General features: G+C 39.4%; 1 protein-coding gene across 1 annotated transcript in view; it reads left to right on the top strand.

Moving 5' to 3' along the window:
- Nucleotides 1–1,453: 1,453 nt before the first annotated feature.
- Nucleotides 1,454–25,540, top strand: part of SPOCK1 (SPARC (osteonectin), cwcv and kazal like domains proteoglycan 1) — a 315,856-nt gene continuing 291,769 nt past the window's right edge. The window contains exons 1-2 of the mRNA XM_062587138.1: nt 1,454–1,548; nt 1,961–2,128. Coding sequence (XP_062443122.1) covers nt 1,961–2,128 — 168 coding nt within the window. The 5' untranslated portion in view covers nt 1,454–1,548. The remainder of the gene's footprint in view (nt 1,549–1,960; nt 2,129–25,540) is intronic.

Here is a 25,540-nt window from a genome sequence, read left to right as displayed (position 1 = left end):
GTCTCACAGGCTTTTATTGTGGTTACATGGTACTTAGGAATTACATCTAAAAAACAGAGCTAGGATTAGAACTCTGTACTGAGTTAAATGTATAGCTATGGCAATAAAAAAATCAATAAGCTTGACCCTCTCCTGTGCTACTGAGGAAGCCCCTAACACGTCTGAGTGAAAAAGTGGGAATTTACCCTATTTTTAGTTTCCTGAGAGAGAAAAGGCAGTATTTACAAGACAGGTGAAAAAAACATTTGAAAAATACCATACAGAGCAGCAAGTAGTTGTATTAAAGATGGATATTCAGCAAAAGTATGTGCCCTCATTCTTGGGCATAATTTTAATTAGCAGGCAATGCGTTCTCTCATTCAGATGCAGAAAATGAGAGATCCTGCTCCCTATTTTAAGACTGAACTAAGATGTGAAACTTCCTATACCTCCTATTACTTAAAGTGCTCAGAAGAAAGTGGAAGAGTGCATTCCTGGTAAGTCATGTGAATAGATACAGCAACAACCATGCAAACCCAGAAGAGAGAAATTGCCCAGCCCTCTTCTCTTTGTCCTCATTTGATTATGGAGATCCTTCTCCTCTTATTAAAAAAGGCCTCTCCTTTTCACCTTAATTCCTAGAAAAATATGCAACTCCTTGTATGTATGTGTGTCTCCTTCCTATTTTTAAAAGCAGGTGGCCTCCCCCCTACACTCTTCTGAAAGCCTGAGCAATGAAGGAGCCTCTACTTCATTATCTGGTGTGGGACACATGCAGAAATCTCTTCATGGTGGGGGATGTGTTGACCAAGCAAAAGGAGCTCTTTGTCCAAACAAATTCAAAAGAAATTTGGGACAACTTCCATGCTGTTAAAATCTCGTTATTTTTAGACATTGCAAAATCCATGACTGAAGATAGTCATACGCTATCCTCTAACTGAGGGTGCTGGGGGGGGTATTTTTAAGGCCAACTTTATGGCTGTGGAATGGTTCAGATTATAGCAGTGGTTAAGAGTTCACTGACAGAGACACCCCCAGCCTTCCTCAGGGACAGCCTTCCCCAGCTGCCTGCCACACGCCGGGGCCTGCTGCCACCCTGAGGGTTCTCCCTATGCCATGACCATGCCGCCCTTGGACTTTCCAGGTGACCAGAGCAGCACCTGCCTCCCGCCTTCCCAAGGCCAGGTCCCGCTCTCCTCAGGGGGACAGGCCACGCGTTGCCCTGCTGCCATGGATCTTGCCGTGAGGCAAGAGGTGGCAGCTGCCGGTTGAAGCTCCATTTTGTTTCGTTTCCCTGCGGGCGGGGGGCGGGAGACCGTTAGCGCGACCGTTAGCGCGACCGTTAGCGGCGCCCCGCCCCGCCCCCACGGCGCTGCCGCCGCGTGGCGGCAGGTGGCGCCAGAGGCCGGCGGCAGGCGCGGAGGAGGCGCGGGGCGGGCGGGCGCGCACGCACGCGGACACCCGCCCGGAGCCGCCCGTCGGGGCTCGCCGGCTCTCCCACCCGCCGCCCGAGCAGCGGCAGCGGCACAGCGCAGGGGAGGCGGCGGCGCTCGGAGCCCCAGCCCCAGGGTAGGGCTCTCCATCCCGCGGCGGCCAAACTTTGCGGAGGCAGCGCGGGCGGTCTCCGCCGGAGGCTTTATCATGCGGGCGGCGGGGGGAAGCGGGGGTGCTGGGGATTTAATTTTCCCCAGCTGGTATCTCCGCCCGCTCGGGGCGACCTGCTTTGTTTTTATTACAGAATTCCGGTCGCCGCTGTTCCCCCGCCCTGCCGGGCCGGGCAGGTGGAGGGGGCAGCGGGGGCTCGGGAGCTGTGGCCGCGCCGCAGGCAGAAGTTGGTGAAGGGCTCGGGGTGGCGGGGGGGAGCCCGAAGTTGCGGCGGCGCCAGCTCGGCTGCCCGCGGCGGCGGGTGGCCCGGGGGTGGGTGGGGGGTTGTGTGCGTGTGTGTGTGTATGTGACACCGGCCCCGCTCCGCTCCTTGCAGATGTCGGCGGTGCTGGTAATCGCCGCCTGGTGCTTCCTGCAAGCGGAGAGCCGGCGCGCGGAGATCGTCACGAGTAACGGCAATCGCGGCGATTTCCTGGACAACGACAAATGGCTGAGCACCGTCTCGCAGTACGAGAAGGACAAGTACTGGAACAAATTCAGGGATGTAAGTACTGCCTCGATCTGCCGCGTGCTTCTCCCCCGCGGCCTCGGTTGCCGCTTGCCCGGGGGCGCCGGGCGCCGCCTGGAGGGCGCCGGGCGGCCGCGGTCCCCGCGCAGCCTGCGCCCGCGCCCGGCACCTCTCCTCTGGGCGGCAACTTCGCGAAAAGTTTCTGTGCCTGCCGCTTAAGAGACTAGTTAACCGTAGAACGGTGAAGGCTGGTGTGGGTGTAAGAAGGGGACGTTTACCAGGTCGAGCCACAAGGTGGTAAACGCTGAAGCTTTTGCTGCCTGCGGATTTGGTGAAAAACTGTAATTTTGCTGTCAGTTCTGCTCACGGAGCTTTTTGATGCTGGTGCAAGAAGCTATACTTTGAGTCATTTTTTTTTCCAGTATTGAAAACAGGGGTATGTTTGAGACCTGTTGTGGCTTGTGTCTGTACAAAGCAACTCACTTTCTTTTAATGTTGCAAAGATATGTACTGCATAAGAGGTTAAGCTTCAAATCCCTCTAGTTTGCATGCAATTGAGCATAGCAGGTCAATGACGCTGAGCGGAAATGCAACAGTAATGGTAAATGTAAGGTTAGTGAAGCTCCTTTTGCTTTTGTTGCCTGTGTGCTGGTAAGCTGTCTTCGAGTACCTGCTGCCAGGCCTGGTGCGGGCTGCCTGCCCCTGGGTCTGGGGAACATGACTGCCAGCATTCATCATTAGCACGTTGTTGTTAAGTATCCTTTAAAGTATAGCGTTTGTGCTCTGTGGCTGCAGTGCAGTTCCAAGCTGGAAGAGGAAGACCATAGCTGGCTAGCAATTGATCTGTATGACTATATGTATTTTTTGGTAACTGGTCTTCTATAATGTATTGAAAAGTTAAACTTCATTCAGTATTATACATTTGTCTCTACAGTCTTAATACTGCGTCCAACTTTGAAAAAAGGATCAAGACATTACAGTTAAATATGACCTGGCTTTGCCAAGCATTTTTTTCCCCTTAAATACTGCTCTCCATCTTTTACAGAAAATTTTAGGCATTTTAATATATTTGGTCATCTTGCTGTCTGAGAAATCATGCTGCACTCAGCCTCTACGTAATGAAGTATTGCCTTAATGATGAAATAGGTAGGTAGGTCAGAATATATGTTTGTGAGCAGTAACAATGATGATGTCCACCTAATGAGACTGCTAAAGTTCTCATACAATAGGCTCCTGGAAATGCCTATATAGTAGCAGTATTTTATTAAGAGGATACTGCAGTTAATAAGGACTCTCAGATTTTATTAGGCTTTAGAGGAACCTTTGTGATTATCTTGTTCAGTCTTCTGAGGAATGCAGGCTAAAGATTTCACTTCGTAATTTCTAAATCCAACTTGATCTGACAATTTGGTAGCATTTAAAAATGTTAAATTAAGGATTGACAAATCCCCCCCCCTTTTTTTTAATTAAGGACAGAATTGTGGCAAGGGGCGCTTGACATTTTTCAACAATCTCCTTCCCAGTTGACATCTTTATTAATTTGTACTGCTTGAGCTTAAAGTTATCATTTTATCATTTTATGTTTTTTTTTAATCTAGAGTCCTTGCAGTTTCTCTTCCCATTCCCCTCCCCCAGTCTCACAAGTACAGAGGCAAAGACATTGTCCCTATCAAGCAGAAGCAAATAGTATAAAGTTTATGCAGAGGTCAGGTATCTACCCAACAATCTTAATAATTCTATTTAATTATTTTAAAATTAACATGCTACAAATGCATATGACTATCAACTCTTTTATGCAGCAAATTAATAGCATAAGGTTACTTATCTATTTCATGTGGCAAATTAATAGCATAAGCCTACTAAACTTTCTCAAAAAAGAAAACAAGCAGCTTGCACATGTAAGTAAACTCTTAATACTTATTTTCACCTAAAGTAGTGTTAGTGCATTGTAACTTTCTGTGAGAGGACCTGTGCACACAGGTGAAGACATTCAGGGTTAATGGTTTCTACTACTATCTCTGTGCAGTGTTGGCTATTTCTTAAGAATCAGATCTTCAAGGGACCATGAAAGAAACTTAGGTCTGGCAGAGAGCATTCCTCTTACATAGAGAGGAATCACTCTGATTCTTGTCACTGTAAGAAATCTAGTCCTTGCTTCATAGCTGTGTTGCCTGGAAATACACTATTAAAGCATTGGCATAAAAACTCCATAGTGAGGTGCATCGTAACTTTATAGTATTAACTGCACTGCACAGGATAGATCACCATTTCATTCATTGTGGTTGAATTGTAGCGAAATTGTCTTTCCACCTGCCCTTTCCTCCATTCCCAAACTGCGACTGCATATCCATTATTGGATAAAATTCTGGGTTTGGGCTTTGTACAGGAGGCCAGAATATTGAAGTTAGCCATTGGAGCCAATACATTCTTGGGCCTGGCACTATAGCTAGAGTGTGGAAGGTCTAGCTTGCACACTGTCAGTCAGCAGAAGTAGGGTTAGAGTAATAGTCGTAATTACTTTTAGCAGTCTTCTGAATTTTATTTCATGTTGTATAAAATGAAGTTGCATAAATATTTAGATAGCTGTGTCTGTATGTACTGTAGGAGGAACACTGCATGTTTGGAGCTGAGATTTGATTGCTGTGGGAGAGGTCGTGTTAAACTTGTTGCATGTATGTGCATATATGAATCTGCAATAATGTAGCATTCCCTAAAGGGGTGTGTGTGTATGGCATATAATTAAATATAAAATTTGCAATTGGGTTTCTCTTATCTGTCAGTTATTTTTCTCAAAATTGGTTAGTGAGCATTGTTGAACTATTATCTGCTGTGGCCTGATTTGAGAAGACAACTATTGATTATTTTTGTCTTTTTTTGGTTTTGATATGATCCATATTTCTTTTGGAGAAAGACAACATGGTAGTTGCACGTAATGACCCAGTAGTCTTTACTCTTCTGTGAAAAGAGAGCACAGAAATAAACCCTATCTGAAGTCTGCATTGTATCCACATGATCAGACTAATTTTTAAGGCTGTCTGAATTTAATGGTGTGAAATGGTGACCTTTCAACATTTTCAAAAGGCCTCAAGGAATCTAGTTAAAATGACACTTCATAATACAATTTTTTCATATGGCTTGAACATAATTTGTACAATATTTAAATACTTAATTTTGAAAAACAAGCAGAGTCTCTAAGTGAATAGTGTAACCAATGTGATAGATTTGTTGTGAAGTGCATTTTGTCAGCAGTCTTGTATGCTGTCCAGCACCAATACTGGTGTAATGTCAGATGTATTAATATGCTCTAAATCTTCTGAACTTGATATTCCTATCTGTTTTCCACACCTTTTACCAGGTGTGCCGTGGGTTTTATATGTGACCAATGACAAAAAAGTAAGGTTTGCATCTTACATCCTGTTTTATAGTTGAGGATAATAGTACTTCTCTCCCTCGCAACCATGCGTTGAAGCTGTATAAAAGAAAAGACAGAGCTCAGGATCTGTGGTAATGCAGAATCCATTATTTACCTAATCTAAATAATGTATGTGACTTGAATGCTCAAATACCTACTAAACTGGAGCTAGTCTGTTGTTTAAGCGTCTAAAAAATAAAAAATTAAGTCAATATAATTATTACTAGATAGAGGAAAAAATAGACTAGAGCCTAAGGGAAGGAAGAACAGCTGTTTCCTAGTACAGATTTTAGGTTTGGAAAAGTAGACATCAGGGATATGAAGGCCCTGTTAGACCTTTTGATATTATGGAAACAAATGTTAAGGCCCTGACTTTCAATCAAATCTATCAAGAGAAATCCTTTGGCTTAAGAGGAGCTTGAGCACAAATTTGACGCCTGAGTGTGAAATGAATTCTTATAAATCTCAGAAAACATTTATTATGTAAATAGCCATATGTGTTATTGTAATAGGCCACACTGCAGCATTTCATTGTGTTCATCGGGGCTTGGCATGTAAGGCATAGAAGTCTCTTCTTAGTGTTAGGCCTATCTTCTGTCTTTAATCAAAATTATATGAACAGACTTATTCTATTACTTGGAGTTATGTCTTTTACATTATTAATGCTTATATATAAAAAGGTAGTAGGTTCTACTAGATATGGATTAAATTGCAAAAAGAGAGGGGAAAAAAGTTAAATCAACTTAAGGAATCTATTTTAAACCATACAAGGAATTTCTGTGAAATGGAAAGCTAAAAATCTTGGCATGAACTCTGGTTTCAGTTCATGTTTATGCATGGCAGGTTGCCAGACCACATTCTGAGCGTTAACTAAGCTGTTTCTCTAAATTTTATTGCTTATGGAGTTTCAGATCAGGCAGCCATGTTAATACCCTCATGCGTTCTCTGCCTGCATGCCTAAGAAACAAGGCACAAAATGTTGTCATCTGCATGTATACAACTTCCTAGAGTTATTGTGGGTAAATAGTTGCATGTAACTGAGTAGCATGAATAGTTAAATATGCTTAACTTTCCTGAGTTGGTCAATGTGAGACTAGCAGTCCCTGCTGTGATTCACTGAAAAGACAATGTTGTCAGTTGTTCCTGTATATCATCTTCTTGAGCCTGTTTAGTTCATCCCCGTACATGATCAGAAGAGTAGTCCTAGGTAATAAAGCAAGTACATGGCTAGGAACTGGAGGACCTGTATGGTTTACAGCTTTGCCACCAAGGGATTGTTGGACTTGGGCTGGACTCTTAATGTTTCTGCACCTGCTTGTTACACATACCTTCCTCTGATTTGTTTAGCACAAAATTAGGAGTATGGTAGTGAAATTTGATAGCAGAGAGTTGGAAAACATGGTCCATGATGAGGAGGGTTGGAATACCAAGCAGGAAGAGTTGGAGGACCTTGAGAACTCAAGGAAGAGAAATAAAATGAAATTTAAAAGTACAAAGTAGAAGGTTGCAGAATTGAGAGCTAACAAGATTTTATTCTGGGTCCTGGCAGCTCAACTTGAAATAGATGAGAGGGGAAACCTGTGTACTTTTATTGATTTGCAGACTTAATCTAAGTTATGAAAGTAATGCTACTCTGAAGAGAGCAAATATATTGTAGGAATGCATAAGATGGAATATTTCTGGTTCCTCTGAAAAAATAAAATTGCCCAATGCATGGGGGAGAATACTAAATAGGAATATTGTGAGTGTTTCTGATCACCCAAGCTCAAGAAGGACAAACTTTAAAGAATTGGTACACCAAAGGGCTCCCAGCATAATAGGGGAAGAGAGCAGGTTTTAAGATATTAGACTAGATAAGTTTACTCACACAAAGCTAATTATGTAAGAGCAGATCTGCTTCAGAAAGCTTATTGAGAGAAATAGTAAAAGCTGCTTGGCATGAAGTTGAGATAGAGAAGTAAGTAGATACTGGCCACAAAATAATTTATGCTTGAGTTTAGGAATAAGATATTACTTTACCCACAATTAAATTTTAAAAAGTTAACTTAATGAGCAGTTCAGTTTCAGATTGGTGCTTGTATGTTAACAAAAGATTCTGGTGTGGTTAACTGACCTGGATTTCAAGATTCAGGAGACCTTGAAGTTTTACCTCAGAAGTGTCTATTAAGATTAAAGCACTTAGCAGATGTTTGTCTTGCTTTCTGCTCTTACAGCTTTTAGCATGGTAGAACCTGATCTCAGATACACAAGTAGAGAATGATCACTTGGGATTTTTGAGCTAACAATCCATTTGTGTAGGCTGGATTCTTTCTGCTGTCTGTTCCATAGTGGATACATGCCTCCAGTGTGCATCTCCCTACCAAGGACTGTCAACCAATTTCAAGATATCGTCTGATAAACTAGATAAAATGGCTGGGCTGTGTGATGGGACACCGGTACCTCGGGCTTGCGTCCTTGGAGATTATCATTCCAAGCCTACCTTGAGGTTTAATTGAGGGTAAAGATTGTGTGTACACAGAGTTGAACTGTGATATGTAAATCTACCCAGACACTCTAGCACAGTTTGTCTCCTATGGCAGTCCTTACTCACCAGCAGGACAAGATTGGAATATAAATGTGATTGCAAAGTACAATTGAGATGCATCTGCCAAAGATGCATGAAATTTAAGAGTAGCAAAGGGTGAGACCAAACCTGGCTGAATGTAATTCATAATCAGCCTCTTAAAAACAGAAAAGATAAGCTTACTAAAAATGCCCTTCTCAAATTTGACACTCTTCTCCTGTAGTGGACAAGGAGAAAAATAATGGCATTTGTATTGGAATAATTAACTTGGCAGGTACAGAGAGTACACTTCATGTAATTATCTGACATTTATCCAGCTTGCTTATGAATAACCTAAGACTTCAAAGCTAAATAGGTCAGTGAAAAGCTGGAGTATTAGTTTCTAATATGGAAATACCAGTGTGATTTCATGGTATAGCTTGAATGGTTTCTTCTCTTAAGGAAATACTTGATAGAATTCAATCACAAATCCCATCACTGCTATGGAATTCTGTGCACGCAAAGTTTTCACTAGTATGTTTTACAGGTTTTTAGAGTAACCTTTCTTGGATTCTACTGCCTTCTTTCTTCCTCTTAAATTTTGTAGGATCTTTTCCATAGGGGCTGGCTTTATTACAAATTTAAACACTAGCTTTGTGAGATTCCTGGGAGATGAATCTTCTGTTACGTTTCTGGATGTAGATTGTACAGTCTAAGGGTTGCAGTGGGAGCTATAGGACATAAAATGATGTGAAGAACATGCTGTGCTTTAGAAGGACAAAAGAGAAATCTTTTGTTTCTTGATGAATGTTAGATTAAAACTGAATTAAAAAGTGGAAGAGGCCATTTCCTTGTGTTACAAACAATGTCAGCACCTTCTTTTGTGGAAAAAGATCAGTAAATCAAAGACCAGTATGTATTTGGGAGTAGATTTTGTTTATGTGTCAATCAAAATTTACTCTTGTAAAAGGAGGGGAAAAAAAAGCTAGATTTTGTGTCAAGTCATGTTACTGTAATATAAAATGAGATGGATTAAAAATAGTGATAGGAGACTGGACTCTGATATGCGGTAGTATAATAGCAATGATTATTTACCCACTGATATTTGAGTGTAATTCTCGTTTTATTTCAGGTAATCTGTCCAGGATTAACGTTGACAGAATTAAGCTCTTTGTTGACTAATGCCAAAAATAAAAGCTTGGATACATTACTATGTTTTGAACAGCAAGAAGATTATTGCCATGTTTTCTCTCAAATATTTTTGATCTATGTAATTTACAGTGTTAACCAAGAGGCTAGAAATATGTAATGAGTGATCCTCAACTACAGTGCCAAAATTGAGGGTTTTTCAGTGTTGATTCAGTCCCTCCTTAACAATGTATATGTGTTTACTGTGGACAGAGTAAAAGCGGCCCAAATTTGGGGTGGTTCTGGGGAGCTGTTTTTACAAGAGGCAGGATTTCATGAGGGAAATGGGAGAGGTGTTATGTCTATGGTATGAAAACTCTTCTCATTTTGATAACATCTTTTTGTTTAAGAATTGTTTGCTAATTTCTCACTCTGAGAAAACGGAAGTGAGATTGATTCAAAAGATATATAATCAAATCTTGGTTATGTTCAGGTTGATGACTGAGATCTCAGGGACTTCAGTGAGGCCAGAGTTTGATTCTCATATTCCTGCTCTGAGACAAAAAAAAAAAAAAAAAACACCCAAGCAACCAAAAAAAAAAAAACAAAACAAAACAAAACAAACAAAAAAAAAAAACCAGTACATGAAGGACCAGTTAGTTTAACCAGTTCTTGTTGTGTTTTGGAGGATACTTTGCAATTGGAAAAGGCTGAAAGATGAGGCATAAATGGAAGAAGCTCCCTAGAAATCCCTGAAAGAATCATGCTAATTGAAAATTAAACATCTGCAGTCTGAAAAGAAAACTTTTTATAGATTCCAACCAAAACCTAGAAGTGAAACTGACACAGAACAGAGTTAAAAGTTGCTATCTTCAACTTCTGTACTTGCAAGACTTAACTCTGTTTTCAGTTTTATGCAGGGCATTATTACTTCTAAGTTACCAAGCCTTAACTCCATATAAACAATTTGTCTGCAGGTAGATAACACCAGCAGTTATTATTCGTGGATTTGCTGTTGCAGATTGGGAACTAAAATTGAATTACTCATTTGGACTGAACATCTGATGTCTAATGACTTTCAAGAATAAGATATGGTTCAAAATTCAACTATGGATAAAATAATTGCTAAGTTACTGAATAGAAGTTTTAGCAGGAAGTAGATCAATCTTCATCTGTCAATTCTATATCTTGGTTGTAATCCAAAGTAACAGAAAGTCATTCTCATTAAATAGGTACAAGGAGGCTTCAATTAGTTCTGTGATCTTAACCATCCTCTTAATGAACTTATTGTCATATATTCATGTCACTTATCCTGGTCTGATGGAAAATACTTTATTAAAAACTGCTCTTAAAGTAACTATTCAAACTTGTTTTTATACAAGCAATTTCAATGTTTCTTGGCTTACAGTTGAACTGTGGCGGGCGCTGAGATTGATACTTGTCTGTCTGTGCAGGTTATTGTGAAACTTCCTGATCAGGATAATCAGTTGTGTATGTACAATTCCACTTGTAATTTCATAGCTTATTCCCTGGATAGTTTTTATGTGCTTTTTAGGTTGGAGAGCTGTCTTTGTGCTGTTGTTCATACTTCCTTCCATGGAGTTTCCTTGTCTGTTCATAAGTTTATTTCAGTATTGTCCTTCAGCACTTGGGCATTGTCCTCTATGCCTTTCTTCTCTAGCTATAGCAGCTAGACGCTGGTCAGAACCTGAACGGAAGAGGCAGCTGTGGTCACTGGATTTGGAGGGGGAGGAGAGCTTTAAATTAAAGCGATTGGAGTGGGAGAGAGGCTGAAAAAGATCACTGCGTGACTGAGAAGAAATGAGCCTTCAAGGAGGGTAGTGGAAACCCTCGCTGGGAACAGGCGGGGTGCCGGGCCGCGCCGCGCCGCTCTGCCGGCCGCCCGCCGCGCTGCTCTGCGCTCCGCTCGGAGCTGTCCAGTGCTGAACCTGCCCGCGGCGGCCCGCGCGGCGCCAGGCTGCACGACTCCTCCTCTGGCGGCGGTTGCGCAGACCCGGGCGTTTTGTAGACTCCTTCGCCGCAGCACTTCTTCGATGTGGTTAGGCATACAGAGTTAGATATCTAGACGGGACAGATGCGTAAGCAGAGGGTGAAGGTAGTTCCATCATGCCAATGCCAAATCTAATAAAATTTATGTTAGTCCCAGAACTACTTTATGTACTATGCTGGAATACAGAAAGACAAAGTTTAATCTAACAGGTCTGTAGTCATTCCTTGGATATTCATGTATGTATCTGACAGCACTGTTTATTGGGTCAAATTAATTCCTTATTTGGCAACATAAACCTCGCTCAGGTTACGTCAAGGATAAACTTTTCTTTTCTTCCCCCCACCCTCCCTTTAAATGAAGCCAGGATGACTGATCTTTTTGGCAACAGCTAGTGTGGTTTTTCCTGTTTTGTTTTAATACTAGGGAGGTACATGTCTAATTTGATGTCATACTGAAGGGGGGGGTGTAGATATTTCCTGAGGTGATGTACTGTTAAAGCAGAGATATTGTCCAGAGCAGAACTTTTCTGCATCTTGTTTGATCTTAATGTTAAACTATATCTGGTAAAACTCATGACTCTTGGTAATTCCAAATATAGTGGTGGTCTTAAAACTTGCTTTATGTGACTAAAGAGGAAATTGTTTCACATAAATGAAGAAATGAGAATGCTGTCTTCAGTGAGGATATCATAAGCACATGATAGTTAGTGATTTATATAAAGAATTACCCAGCATATTTCTTAAACACAACTATGGAAACAACATTATGGTTCGCTGGGGACAATATCATCCAAAGAAAAAACATGTCACTTTTAGAGTAAATATGAACTGCAAAAATATTGCGTAACTGTCAGTTATGCATATAACTGCAGTACTGCAGGTTGAAGGAATTTGATAAACCAGATATATTTGCTCATCAGGAGGTGTATGGCAGTTCATATCAGTGGCCACAGTTTTATTAGTCTTCTCATTTATAAAGATGTTTATGTAACAGTAAGTCATACATAACAAGACACTGAATGATTTATTAATGATTGATTTTTATTAGGTGATCCTTTTGTTACACAAATTTACACTTTTATATCTAATCAACTTTTTTTCTATGAAACCTTGCATGTGGATTTGAAGAACCTTTGGCTCTTCTCATGAAGAAATACTGTCTTATGCATGTGTCATGCCATAATAAATGTTAAAATGATTGGCATAGCAAAGATTGTGTGTCTTGTAATGAATTTCTTATAAGCTAAGATGAAAGGAAATACAACTTTTTTTCCCCAAGGATAGTGCTATTAAAGATAGTGAGGAAACATTTCCTGTCCATGTGTAATGCCTTGTAAAAAGAAAAGGAGACTGAACATAAATGTAGGAAATTTTGATAGGTATAAATGGATAATTTTGATTATCCACACAAAATCCTTAGAACCATTTTAAAATACATTGAAACTTCCAGTTTTGAAGCAATATCTGACATCATGAAGAATCACATCTCTATATTAAAAACAAACAGATGATTTCTTATAGGTGATATTCTGCTCTCAGTATGTTTATTTTAGTAATCACAGAACCTTCACGTTGGTTTCTGTTGAGGAAACTCTGCCCTTGGTTCACTGGCAGAATATAATCAAGAATTAACAATATTCTATTACAGAAGGGCGTAGCACAAATAAAGATAAATGTGGTACGTGCTCAGCATGGCTGTAGCTTTCATTAGCAGTGGAAGAAGCAGCAAGCAGGACATCTTTTTAAAATCTGCCTTCATCATTGCAAAGCCATTATTGATGTATCGGGGATTGTGCAGCTGATGTGTTCCACCCAGAATGACATAACCATTCTCTAGAAAATCCTAACTCAACAGGGAGATGTAGCTACTAAAAAAAGGATACAAAGTTGAAGCCCTAAGGCGTGGCTGCTTTTACAGCTGTAGCTTCCTGAAATGAGGAGGTACTAATACTGAAATCATGCAATAAACTTTTTTTTTTTGACAGTTATTTATTATTAAGAGAAACTACATGTGCAAGCAGGTGAAGAAGTATCAAAACATACAATGCATGTCATGTGCAAATTAATGCTGGATAATTTAGCAGGTGCAGACAGAGAAGCCATGGCTGAGATGGAGGCATGCTTCTTTGGGTGAGAAATAATTCAGACAGTCTTTTCTGAAGTCCAGGGGTCTGTCCTCATAGAAGATGCCTGGAGAAAAAAGAAATGAAGAATGTGAACTGTTTCTGTGTGTATAAGTAGTGGAAGTCACAGAAACAGCAAGGAAAAAAAGCTAGACAAGGAAAAACATGTTCTGCTTCGTTAGAGAGGATTCCAAAAGGTAGATTGCCAATGATTTAGAGTTGGAGGGAGATGAAAGCAGGAAGTGATCTAGAGAGTATACAGCTGAAAGCTGCTTAGCCACTTATCAGTATCCTTCTAGACCCTGACCTGGACAGCAATTGTTCTTATTGTCAAAGCTTCTGGTGTCCATCCCTTAAGAAGCGTGTGTGCAGTCCTGGGCACAGTGATGAAGCTTATCTGACAGAGCATGCGTAATGCATTCCAGACTCCAAGCAACCATCACTGGCTCACTGCCGGTGAGAAGCTGTAAACATCTGCCCTTATGTGGCCCTCCTACTGTGGGACTTGTGCATTGCCTGGTGGGTGGTATTAGTCTTAATTTGAAATAAACAACAAAGATACATTGCAGAAAGAATATGAGTGCTTTAATCACTTTTTTTTTTTTTTTTTTTTTTTTTTTTTTTTTTTGCAGTGTACTCGTGGATATCTGTAGCATTCATAATTAGCAAAGGAACAGATGGCAAAAGCTTGGTTTTAAGCGGAGCATCCACTGACTGATCATGTGCTGCTGCGAGCTCATTTGGGAAGCAGTTTGCTCTGTTCCCTTGAGTGTGCTCTAGTACGCTGGTGCAGGAGTAAAGTAGGAAAAGAGTTTGTAACAGTTGCTAAAATTCAGCATGTAGGACCTATGTAAAACATGGGGTACATCTAAAATTTCAAAACAGCTCTAGGATGCTAGAGTCTTGGCCTACCCAGAGATTAATTTCAGCTGATACTGTCCTGCATAGCTGAAATGTGTTATGTATGTTATCATATATACAGTAAATATAATTAAATGTTCATAAAAGCTCTTTCCACATTTTTACATGGAAAGGCACAATTGTATTGTGCTCAAACTTTGGCAAGTAGTGCACTGTAGCTCATTAAAAACAGCAAAAAAAAAAAAACTTTATATGTTTTACTTGTGCACTTCTTTCCAACGTTAGCATTGCTCTGCAGTTCCTCAAAACTAGAACATATGAAGAGAGGATTTTGTCAGCATTTCACTGTGACACTTGTTCTACATAGAAAGCCAGAGGGCAAAACAGAATGGTTTCTTTTGGTCCATATAATTGCTTTAGAAAGCAGTGGTACCCCTGCAGGGCACAATTGCTGAGATTTGTATGAAGTAATATTCAGAGTGATGATCTTGGAGGTAAAAGCTGACTGGTTAGTTGGGTAATTCTATTCTCCAAACTCAAAACTTAAAATTTTTTTGAATTTAAGAAGAGGGGGCAGGAATAAGGAGGAGAACAAAAAGTTGTTACAGAGAGAGAAAACTATTCCAAACATATTTTTCATCACTAAAGTAAAAATGTGGTATTTCTGTATCCCAGAGAGACTGGATGGATTATTGCAACTGTTCCTTGAGCCTCTGCTAGTAAATGCTTTCTCGCTTAAGTCCTTGCTCAACTGTAATAATTGCCTTTTCTTTTCCCAGTTCCATTCTCCCTTTCAGTTCATGCATGACTCCTTCAGGCATTCTGTGTTAGCTCTGTAGTAGCAGAAGAATATGGCCTTTTTCAAGAGTGAGTCTTTCTGAGAAGAGTTGGCAGAAAATCATGTTCTGCTAATGCCTGCTAAGACAGTGACCACAATCTAGAGGCTTTCTTCCTGCTGTAGGAACTTAGAGATTCCTGAACACAATGTCACTGGCTTTGAGTTGTGTTCTTGGCTACAGTAGTAGATGCTTCTTAATAGCTGAAAGCATGGAATATCAAGACAAAAGGACTTGCTTCCCAGAGTCTGAAGTTACTGCCTGCAGCACAGCTGCAAGCTCAGCTGGCTTGAAAAGCTGGAGAATTGCGTAGTATTCTCTATAATAATATGGTTTATCATTACCTGCTGAGTTGCAAAATTGTTCATTTCAGGTTAGACTGTAACTTGCACTGATGTAACTATGCAAAAAAACTGAGGGAGAGTTGAGGACCTCCTAAGCCAGTCTCCCTACAGAGTAATACTTTGGACAGTTTACTTGCTCCAGATCTTTGGGATAGCATGGGGAGCATACCACAAGCAGGTATAGGGAGCTAGAGAGCTGAGTTGTTCTTTTTAAAACAATCGTTAAGTTACTTTTCATGTTTATGTCTGAGAACAGTATACATGATGTTGTGCAAAACCACATGAAATCCAGTGTCAGGGAATAAGCACCTCGTTGGTAACAATTTGGGTGAATGACAGGAAGGAAAATAAAATTTATGGGGTAGAATTCCATTTTCTGCATAGAGAGTTTATTTTCTGGGGAAAAGGAGAAGGAGAATTGTTTTGGAATTCTGTTCCAAAAGGCTGTTTGTAGGGAGTAAATTCCCAGTTTGGAGGAATGGCTACCTTCCCGAACTTTTTGGCAAGGCTGTTCGCTATGCAGTTTTTACGCCCTGCTGTGCAGCTTTGTCTGCCCATCTTCTTTACATATATCAGTAGCAAGTGCTAGCCCTTTGCATGCTTACTGTTTGAGTGCTCCATATCCTTTACATGGAGACCATGAGGTGGGAGATGGGTAGCAACTTCCTTTATGTTCCTGCATAGAACATAGCAAGTACCTAGCTTTTCATACATGTTTTCTAGTTCGTCACTCCTTGTAAACCTGACACTGATTTTAATTCTGTGCTTAGTTAAGTGCCCTTTTATTTCTCTTGCTGCTTTCATATGCACCCAATACACAAATAGGAAAATCTAGAGCACTGTTCTTGTAAAAAGCTATTCTTTCCCTTCATTTCAGCCTCATTTGAGTTATATAAATTATTTTATTTTTGTTTTCAACCTATAGAGTCTGAAAAGCAAAGCAAAATAATATGGATTTTTAATACAGTACATACCAGATTTCAGAGATTAAGTATAAGAAGGCTGATTTCCAAAGACAGACCTTAGATCATGCTTCAAAATATCATTCTTTCACATTTGTCTACTTGAGCTGTACAGTTTATAAGACTGGTGTCAGCACTGTGTATCAGAATTAATTCTAGAGAATTCATCTAGTTTTCTTCAAAGTAGCAATTAGGGGTTAAATATTTTGTGATTTTACCTTCTGTAACTTCATGTGTGATGGTAGAAATTCTAGGTGGAGGCTAACCTGCCGGGTTCTCCATTTACTGCTGCTTTAATAGGTGTTTGCTTGCTCTTTGAAATATTTGCTATTTTACATCTAGTAAAATGATGTACAGTACTGTAATTTTATGCTACAGTAGACTGGGATCAAAAACCACTTCAGCATTTGCAAATTTCAATGATGCCTAACAAAACAGGAACAAAACCTTCTTGCTAAAAAGTGGGTTAGTATATTCCAGAGGGCAGAATGAAATGTGGTAGAGAACTAGGAAAAATATAGATGATACCTGACTTTAGAAGGTGAAATCATGTGTTCTGTAAGTCAGAATAAAATGAGTTGGAGAACTGAGGGAAAAAAAAAAGTATATATAAAACCTGGTTGCAGCAGAGTGTTTGTGTGAAAATTATTCGCATTTAATGGTAATTAGTTCAAACCATTGTCTAAGATGCAAAGTTCTAAGTCTAAATATATAAGCCTTCTTGGGTAAATTTTGTTCCTTGCTGAATTCTTCACTGGAATTGTTTCAGGAGACTGCAGGCACATTTTATAAATATATCTTCTATAGAATGAGTTTACTTTGTTCTCTAAGAGCTTCTTAGTTGTCCAGGTAGGTTTAAGAGCAAGACGAGCTTCTTTTGTTGCCACGGTCCTCACTCTCAACTAAAACAGATCAATTGTCTTAGTTTTCTCTCAAAAATAACTGTTATTCCTTCTGTTCCTTTGCCATACTTTTGAGTGAGCAAGAGTATGAAGTTACTACTTACAGCAAGTTGGACTTTCCTATGGAGGTAACAGACTAATAACTGAGGGAAACTTTCATTGTTTCTGGAGGCATGAATTTTACTACAGCTGAAAAGAGTTCTTGAAAATGGAAAACGAATGTTTCTGACCTCCATTTTTTAGGTGTGATTCAGAGAAAGTGAAAGCTATTAACTGCCCGTTATTCTGCTTCTGGTGACCTGCTCTCTGACTTTCACCCATTTGGTGACCACCCTAGACTTAAGTTGCAAGTGTCTGAAAAACAGATGGAGTATCTTTCTGCTCTGCACAAGGTTATGTTAGTATTTCTGAAAGAGCTGTTACTAGTGTTACGTATCTTTTGGGCAATGTTTGCTTCCTGTGGAAACTCTCAACTACCATATTTAAATTTTTTTACTTAAAATATTCATTGATTGTATAGGGTTAGATAGTATGCTTCCTAAAAGAAGTTTAGTTCATAATATATTTTGGTAAGGAGATCTAAGTAGAACGGAACCATCTGAGGCTGAGATCCAACTTTGGATCCATTTCATATGACGAGACACAAGATTCCTACCTTGATATGTAACATTTCATATGACGAGGACAAAAATATCTGAAAGCTCTTGATGTAAGAAAGTGTCTCCTTGACTTGTCCAGCTAGTCTCTTGAGTAATTTGAACAGCCTTTAAGTCTGCTCTTGACTGTAATGGCTAGTGGGGAGGAGCATGAAAGAGTCTACTATGAGTCTGGCTTCTCAAGTAAATAATAAACCACTAGATAATGTTGTTTCAGGGCTATCAGAACTATGGGGCTCTGCAGCCCTTTTCAAACAGGGGCTTGGGTCCTGCCCTTTATTTAGGACTAGACTAAACACCAACAGTATCACACAATGTATTTTCTAAATGTGTCCTGTCTGTTTCTTAAGACTTCCTGCTTTCTCTCCAGATTCTCAGGAAGCCATCTACTCTTCTTTATCTCTGAAGCTGACTTTAAATAACAAAGACTTTAGCTCTCAAGGAGAGAAAATATTTAAAAGGAGTTCTCGTGAAAATATCTATAGCAAGGAATGTTTAAAAATAAACTTTCTCTCCTTTCATCCCTCCACCTTCCTTTCTAGAGTGAGCTGAGAGGACAACATCAGTTGAATCATCCATCTGACTCATGCCAACAGCTGTCATTGTTAGATATAAAGATGAACTAAAAAGCTGTCATTTGCTTTGGAGTAATTTTTTATTTGACTCACTTGTCCATTGAGGGGGAGTTTTTCTTTTTGCCTCCTTTCACATGGAAAATGACAGTGAAGCCATGTGCTGTGGTAACAACTATGAACCCTACTGAAAAAGATTGATAGTAATCTTCCACCTCAGAGCATGTGTCCTTCTGAAAATCTGTTTCTTGCACTTGGGCCCAAAATCTGTGAGGCCCTGTCCAGACGCTGTTGTGATAGTTCCATCAAAATGCCTGTGTCTGTGAAAATACTTTCTCCTCTCTACTTATCTACTGGCCTGAAGTCTGGTATGTCTGGTCTGTATTTACAGTCTAAACACAAGATTCTTACCTCGATATGTAACATTTGACCATCAGTGATTTTTTTTCTTTGCCCTTCTCCATCTAATTCTTTTCTCCCTGCAACTCCTATAATTCGCTCTCATATCTTCTTTCCTTTACATTCTTCACTCTTCATTCCTTTTTCACTCTGTTGTGATGTCCACCCTATTTTTTCTTATATTTTCTGTTTTTCTCATCTCCCCTTTCATAGTTATTTTTCATATCTTCTTTCATCAGCCAAGTCCTGTTTGGTAGCCTCTCTCTTCTAACTTGGTCTTCTGGTGGGCACTAATTTCTTATGAGGCTGTGACACTTAATCATGGGCATGTGCCTAGTACTCTCCCTACTCTCCCATCTGACTGAGCTGGTTGTGTATGTGTATGTACTTCTGAAATTGTCTCATATTGGTTTCTGCTGAAAAAGAAATAAATGGATCAGTTTGGTTTTACAGCCCGACAAAAATTTTTCAGATTCAGTATCACCTTATTGCATGTGGATTATGAGCTGGGACAGGTCAAATGCTGGACTATTTGAGATAATGCTTCTGTTTCCCACTGTCCATAATAAGTAGTTGAGCAGGAGCAGCTTAGTGTATCAGTTCATGGAGAAGTACAGGACCTTGGCAAAGTTTCAAAAGCATGGTTACTCTAGCTTGTAGAAAGGGGAAACTGAATGAAAGTAGGCTATCAGATACTGCTAGCCAGTAAATCATAGCAGTATGGAGCGATTTTATCCAAACTGATGATGAAGTGTCCGGTCTGGTATTGGTCTCTAGTCTGGCTCACTGAAAACTGTGACACGTATTCTGGCCCAGGAGGTAGCAGCATCTGAAGATGGTAAACCACCACTGTAAGAAGAGAGAATTTTGCCCAAAGACTGCTCCTTGAACCCAATAGGAGCATTTATTTGTACTGCAGAACATGGAACTGATGTCAGGTAAAGAGCTCTAAGGCTAAGCTGTAGTAGCTTCTAGGAGCACTGTCATATCCTTCTCATTTATCCCTGAGCAACAGGACAAGGATCTCTTCTGAGATACGTCATTCCCTGAAGTCTGGCATGCTTGAACACTATTTTGGAATGGATTCATATGCCTTTTTTTCCTAATCTCCTGTAGACAACTCATTGAGGCAATGACTGAGTGTGACACTGAGTCCTTCTGACAGTTCCTAGTGGTCTAAGAGTGACATCATTTGTTTTCTGCACCCTGGAAAGCAGGCTGCCTAACCTGGCAGAGTTGTAGAGCTGAGCCTGGGCTAGTGTGGTAGGATTTGTACATCCTGTGTAGAAGTGGATGTTACTTCCAGTTAGTCATCTGAATCTCTGCTTTCCTTCCTTCCTGCATCTCTTTGCTCTAAATGTAGCCTGCTGCGATTATTAGCTCTTCACGTTGTATCCTTTTTATGGGTGAGATCTCTTGATTATATTAGGACTGGGTAAAATGCAAGTATATCTGTGAATATATGGGGTTAAATAAATGTTTGAGTGTAGCAGTGGTCCAAAAGAACTTGGATTCATGAGTAGGCAGTATATAGATACTGGATCTTTCCAGTAAGTTCAAATCCTACCTAAAATATTAATTTCTGTATTAGACAGGAGCTTCATTGACAAGTTTAATTTTGTCTGCTCTGAAAATAAATTGAACAGAGCCTGTTGGCCTTCTGCACAAAGGATATACTAAAATAAAGCAGTTACGCTCATTTAATGCAGGAAGTAAAGATATGGTATAAAGCAAGCTGTAATATGTATAAAGCAAGTTGTAATATGTATAAAACCCATTTGAAATCCAAGGTTAAAGCTTCGTACGGAGTATGTAGCATTTTATAGGTGCTACAAAAAATAATTTCATTTATGAATATCATACTTTATTTCAAGAAAATGTTAACTTCATATCATTATTACGTAAAGTATCATGAAATTAAAATGCTTTTTTTGATTAAGTCAATATTATATTAATTAACTTCTCAAGCCACAAGTATTAAGTTGGCAACACTGGAATGTTACGTTTTTGATACTATGCCTGAAACCTGAACAAAATTGCTATTTATAATGGAGTTGTGAAGTGCTTACCCTGATAAAGCTTTATCATGTTCAGATTTAAGATACTGTTGCAGCATATTTCAGAAATTCATAATAATCCCCCTTAGGTTCTCTTATCTTGTTCGTGGAAAACCATAGTTTCTACTTATCTGGTCACTTACCTGTCAAAACACGATTTCCCTGAGAGCTTGGGAAAATTAAGTGTGAGGCATGTCACCTCCTCTTTCTACTGAAGTCACACTCCATTTCTCTTCTGAAGGAAAATCTACTGAGGTTGTTGGCTGGTATCCTTCCGTTTGAGAGAGATAATTAGCCCATCTTGTAACCAAAGGGACAGAAGTCTGTGATATTTCCATTCTCCCTAAGGGAGTCTTGATCCTCCAATAATTTTAATGCATGCTTATTTTTACATTTGTACTTAGTCCCACTGCAGCTAGGAGACTTTTCATAGGTTTCAGTTCAGCAAATTTTTAAAGCGATTGCATTCCTCATACTGTACAGTAAAGAAAACTTTCTCTGTTTCTTTTCTTCTAGTTTTATTAGTCAATTGACTACAAGTTAGCTTTCTGTTCAGTTGCCTTTTGATAATTTTTCTTATGGTCCTTGTCTGATGTACATGGTGTAGCAACCTGTAACATCAGCTGAAGTTTTATAGCCAGCTTACCTGCAGCAGTATCTTCATATCCCTTCTTCCTTGTCCGTATTTGCTCCTGCATGGTGCTGTTTTCTGATGTCAACAGGAAAAGTAAAATATTAAGAAGCCAGCTTTCAGAGGTGAAATGCCTTTTTCTCAAAGGAGTTTATGCGTTTTTTTGTTGTTTTAGTTTATTTTAAAGTCATTATGAATTCTGGTAATTGTATCAAACATGTTAACAATTAATTTCGTTAAATACACGGACAAAACGTATAGCGTTCCCAAATCTGAAAATGATTAAATAGGTATTCAGTTTTGGAAGAGGAGTGACGGTGAACTCAGTGGGACGGCTTGTATGCTGCAAATTAAGAGCTTCCGTCGCCATTTGCAGGATTCACATTTTATGATATATTTAATCAGATAGTTCAAGTTTGAGCCCCAGTATGTAATCATGTGGTTGTAAATTCCAAAATCTTTGCTTTCATTGGAATATTTCACAAATTCAGTTATGTAGTCCTTATATTTGATTGTAAGTAACGAGAAATTTTGTGTTATTGTGATGATCATATGTTTGATATCATAAAGTCATAAATAAGTTACTAAAAGAATAGAAGAGGTATTTGAATCCTCCTAACAGGATTTGGGAAAGTCTACTATTGATTGACTGCAGCCTCAGAGTTGCACATAAAGTTGTGAAACATTTTTACCTGCCTTTGAAATGCAGCTACCTGAGGGATAAAACGTAGCAGCTAGCCTTACATACAAAGGTAGCAAACCTTACACAGTCAGGTTGGGTTATCTGACAGAATCACAGCGTGAGGTTGTATAGCTGCAAACAGACCTGAAAATAAACAATTTAAACTGCTTACAATTCCAAGTGACTGAAGTGTTGTAAGAGATACTGGTCAGTGCCATTTGTATTTTATTTTGTGAGATCAGGTTTTGACTGGGAGTTTAACTTCTCTTCATGTTGAACTTGCCTTCTGTTTTAGTGGGACTCATATTCTCTTGAAGAAGCCGCTTCAGTGGCTTTGAATACAGATCCATTTCTGAATGACAAGGTGACTGTATCTTCATTTCCCATTTCAGTATTGTTGAATTCTAAGTATTGGCAGGAGTGAAAAATTACTAACCTGGGTATGTTTACCATTATTTTCAGCAAATCTTGTGGCATTTTAGTGCTCCAAAGCTTTCACTTTTAAATGAAACTAAACCTCCCTTAATAGTTGTTTTAGCTCTTGTTTTGTGGTTGAGTTCACCTGTATCTGGTGTGCAGCTCTCTTTCCTCTGATCAAAATCAAATAAAAGGCCTATTCCTGAACTTGAACCTGCCCTAATGCTGTCCATTTTTTAGCCCAGTTACAGGTATTAATTACTCATGTTATATTCAAGATCCTCATGTTTGAGGTTGAAATTGTGTTTTTCCTGAAGCAAGTCAGATTTAATGGAGTCAAATTTTCTCCATCCAAACATTAAACTTCACAGGTTAATTTAAAGCCTCTTCCCTTCCAAAGTCAAGAAGATAATCCTGTCGAAACCTAACTTTATTCAATGTGTCTGTCTTTCTGTATATATGCGGTAGCTTTTCCTATGTCAAAAATCATAGATATAGACCCAGAAAGTTCATTTCAAGTGAGAACATAGGAAGATAATCTGAAACAGATTTTAGAAATTGTTCAGTGGCAGAACTGATATTTAGTATGTGTCTTACTGCTGTGACTACTTAACTGTTGCTGGTAGTTTCCAGTCTTCTGCCGTGGTCAGGTCATTATCGAATGGTAGATGTTTCTTGATCACAGAAGTTGGTGACTGAAGATCTTTTTCTCCTTTTTTGGGGGAACAAGAGTTTTAAAGTTTGTTTTTAGCAAAAGATCAATTTGTAACTGTGAATTGATAGAATAAGCTGCTTTATTTTTGTTTTTTATTGTTTTTAAAGTTGTGGCTCTAAATAGATATGAAGATCAATACTCTCATTCCCCTGCAGATCCACCATGTCAGACTAGCTGAGTTTCCTTTTGCATCCAGAGTTGCTGATTCTGCTTTGTTATTGACAGTCATCACTGTAGTGCTCAGACATCCCCCGAGAACAGAAAAGTGTCCTGTATAATACCAGCCAGGCCTGGAGACAGGGACATGCATAGGCAGGGTTGTAAGAGGGCGTATTTCTGCATTTCAGCTTAAGCAAATGCAGATAAAGAAGAAGGGGATCCGCTGCCACCTTTCAGAGGAGAGGAAACAAGTTTAGGACTGTAAACATTTTTTTTTATTATTATTTTTCTTTTCTGACTTGCACAAGTATAACAACATAAGCGTTAGTCAGGAAATAACACTCAGGGTATGTACAACCATCAATATTTGTTTCCATAAAATGTGCTCCTACTGCAGCAAGATCTGTATTTGCCGTGGTGAGACTTGAGAATGCAGAGTCCCGACTGTGTCCGTTTGCGTGCCTTGATGGGAATGGAGCTGTGACTCTGAGAAGAGGGCGGCTTCTAAAATTGTTGTTTTAGCGTGTAAAATTTCACCTACCCCTAGGATGCTTGGATGTTTATTTTGTAGCTTGCTATCATAAAAATTGTGTCAAAAGGACTCTCACCTGTCATTTTTCTATCTAATTATTTGTTTTCTTTACATTTGTTTCCTCAATAAGAAATTTGCCCAAAAGCCAATGTATTTTATTTGATTATAATAAATCATGGTCTTCACATAATAGTAAGTTTTGATTTCCCTGTCCTTGTATTGTGGCTTCACTTGTTTGCTTTCTCTCACAGTCTGTCTGGTTTATGTCTTTCAGTTTTTTTTCTCCACCTGCATTAATATAGTTCCTTTTGTCTTACTCTTCCCTGTATATAATTCTTTTTCTTCTTTAAATTTGTTTCTCTGTTGACCTTATTTCATCCTTTCTTTTAATTATTTCTATGGATCTCTCTATTTCCGTTTGTCCTGTACTCTGCTTCCAGTGCCTGCTTTTCTCCTTTCATTTCCTATTTCATTCTCTATTCTTTAATCTCTTTCATGAGCTTCCATACCAGCTGGAATTATAAGCATTGCTATGTCTCATGGCTAATTTTCACATGATTTAATTGAAAGTGCTTTCCTGGAGCACTTTCAGCTTCTCCGTAAATGTTCTGTACTGTTATATGTTATAGCAAGTCAGAATGAAACACCAACTAAAATTTAAATTATTTTCTTGGTGATTAAACTGTGGTCAGCCTCCAAGAAATCACTGAAGCTAGGCTTGTTTCCACCATCTGAAGAGTTGATTTTATTTATTTATTTTATACACCCCATCTTTATTGTTACCTTTTGTTCAGAGGGTTTGGGTCTATCCAAATTCTTGTATATAATACGTATGAAATGAAAATTCTGGAATGAATCGCTTCCAAGAAATAGCATCTTCTGTCTGCAGATGACATTAATCTTCATACAGAGGACTCCATACTTGGTTATCTGTGGTTTTGTCTACTCTGTTTATTGATGTTCACCATGCTGCATCTAGGCTGTTAAAATGAACATTTTATTTTCAACCTCCAGCATCATTTTATTTTTGAGGGATTTTTTGGTCGCTTCCTAGTCATTTTAAGTTTATAACAGCAATTATATTCACTAAGACCAAGCATCTACCTAGCCTAGTATTCTGACTGTGACAGTGTCCAGTAACAAGTGCCAAGTTAAAGACTGTAAGAAACAGGCTGTAACTGTTCCTTTCCTGTTACCTCTTCGAAGCAGCTCTTAAACTGGGGATGACAGTGTCCACCCATACCAGGACCTTGTAATCCTTTCAGAATTTTATTTCCCACCTGCATTAGATGCACTGACACCACTGCACACCAATTGTGCTGGCACAGGAATGCTGCCAGGTGAGAACAAGCTGCTCATCAGCCAAAACTTGTTAGTTCTAGCACTGTTTTGCTTCTGCCTCATAATATTTTGTAGCAGTATCAGCAAGCATGCCCAGAGCGCTGTGGCTAGGCAGTTGTATGAGCTATCTGTAAGTGGGAGAAGGTATCCTGGATGCTACTTCTATT

Source organism: Rhea pennata, chromosome 14, assembly GCF_028389875.1.
Source record: "Rhea pennata isolate bPtePen1 chromosome 14, bPtePen1.pri, whole genome shotgun sequence".
NCBI lineage: Eukaryota > Metazoa > Chordata > Aves > Rheiformes > Rheidae > Rhea > Rhea pennata.
The sequence above is the reverse complement of the archived record's forward strand: the minus strand, read 5'-3'. Positions and strand labels throughout refer to the sequence as shown.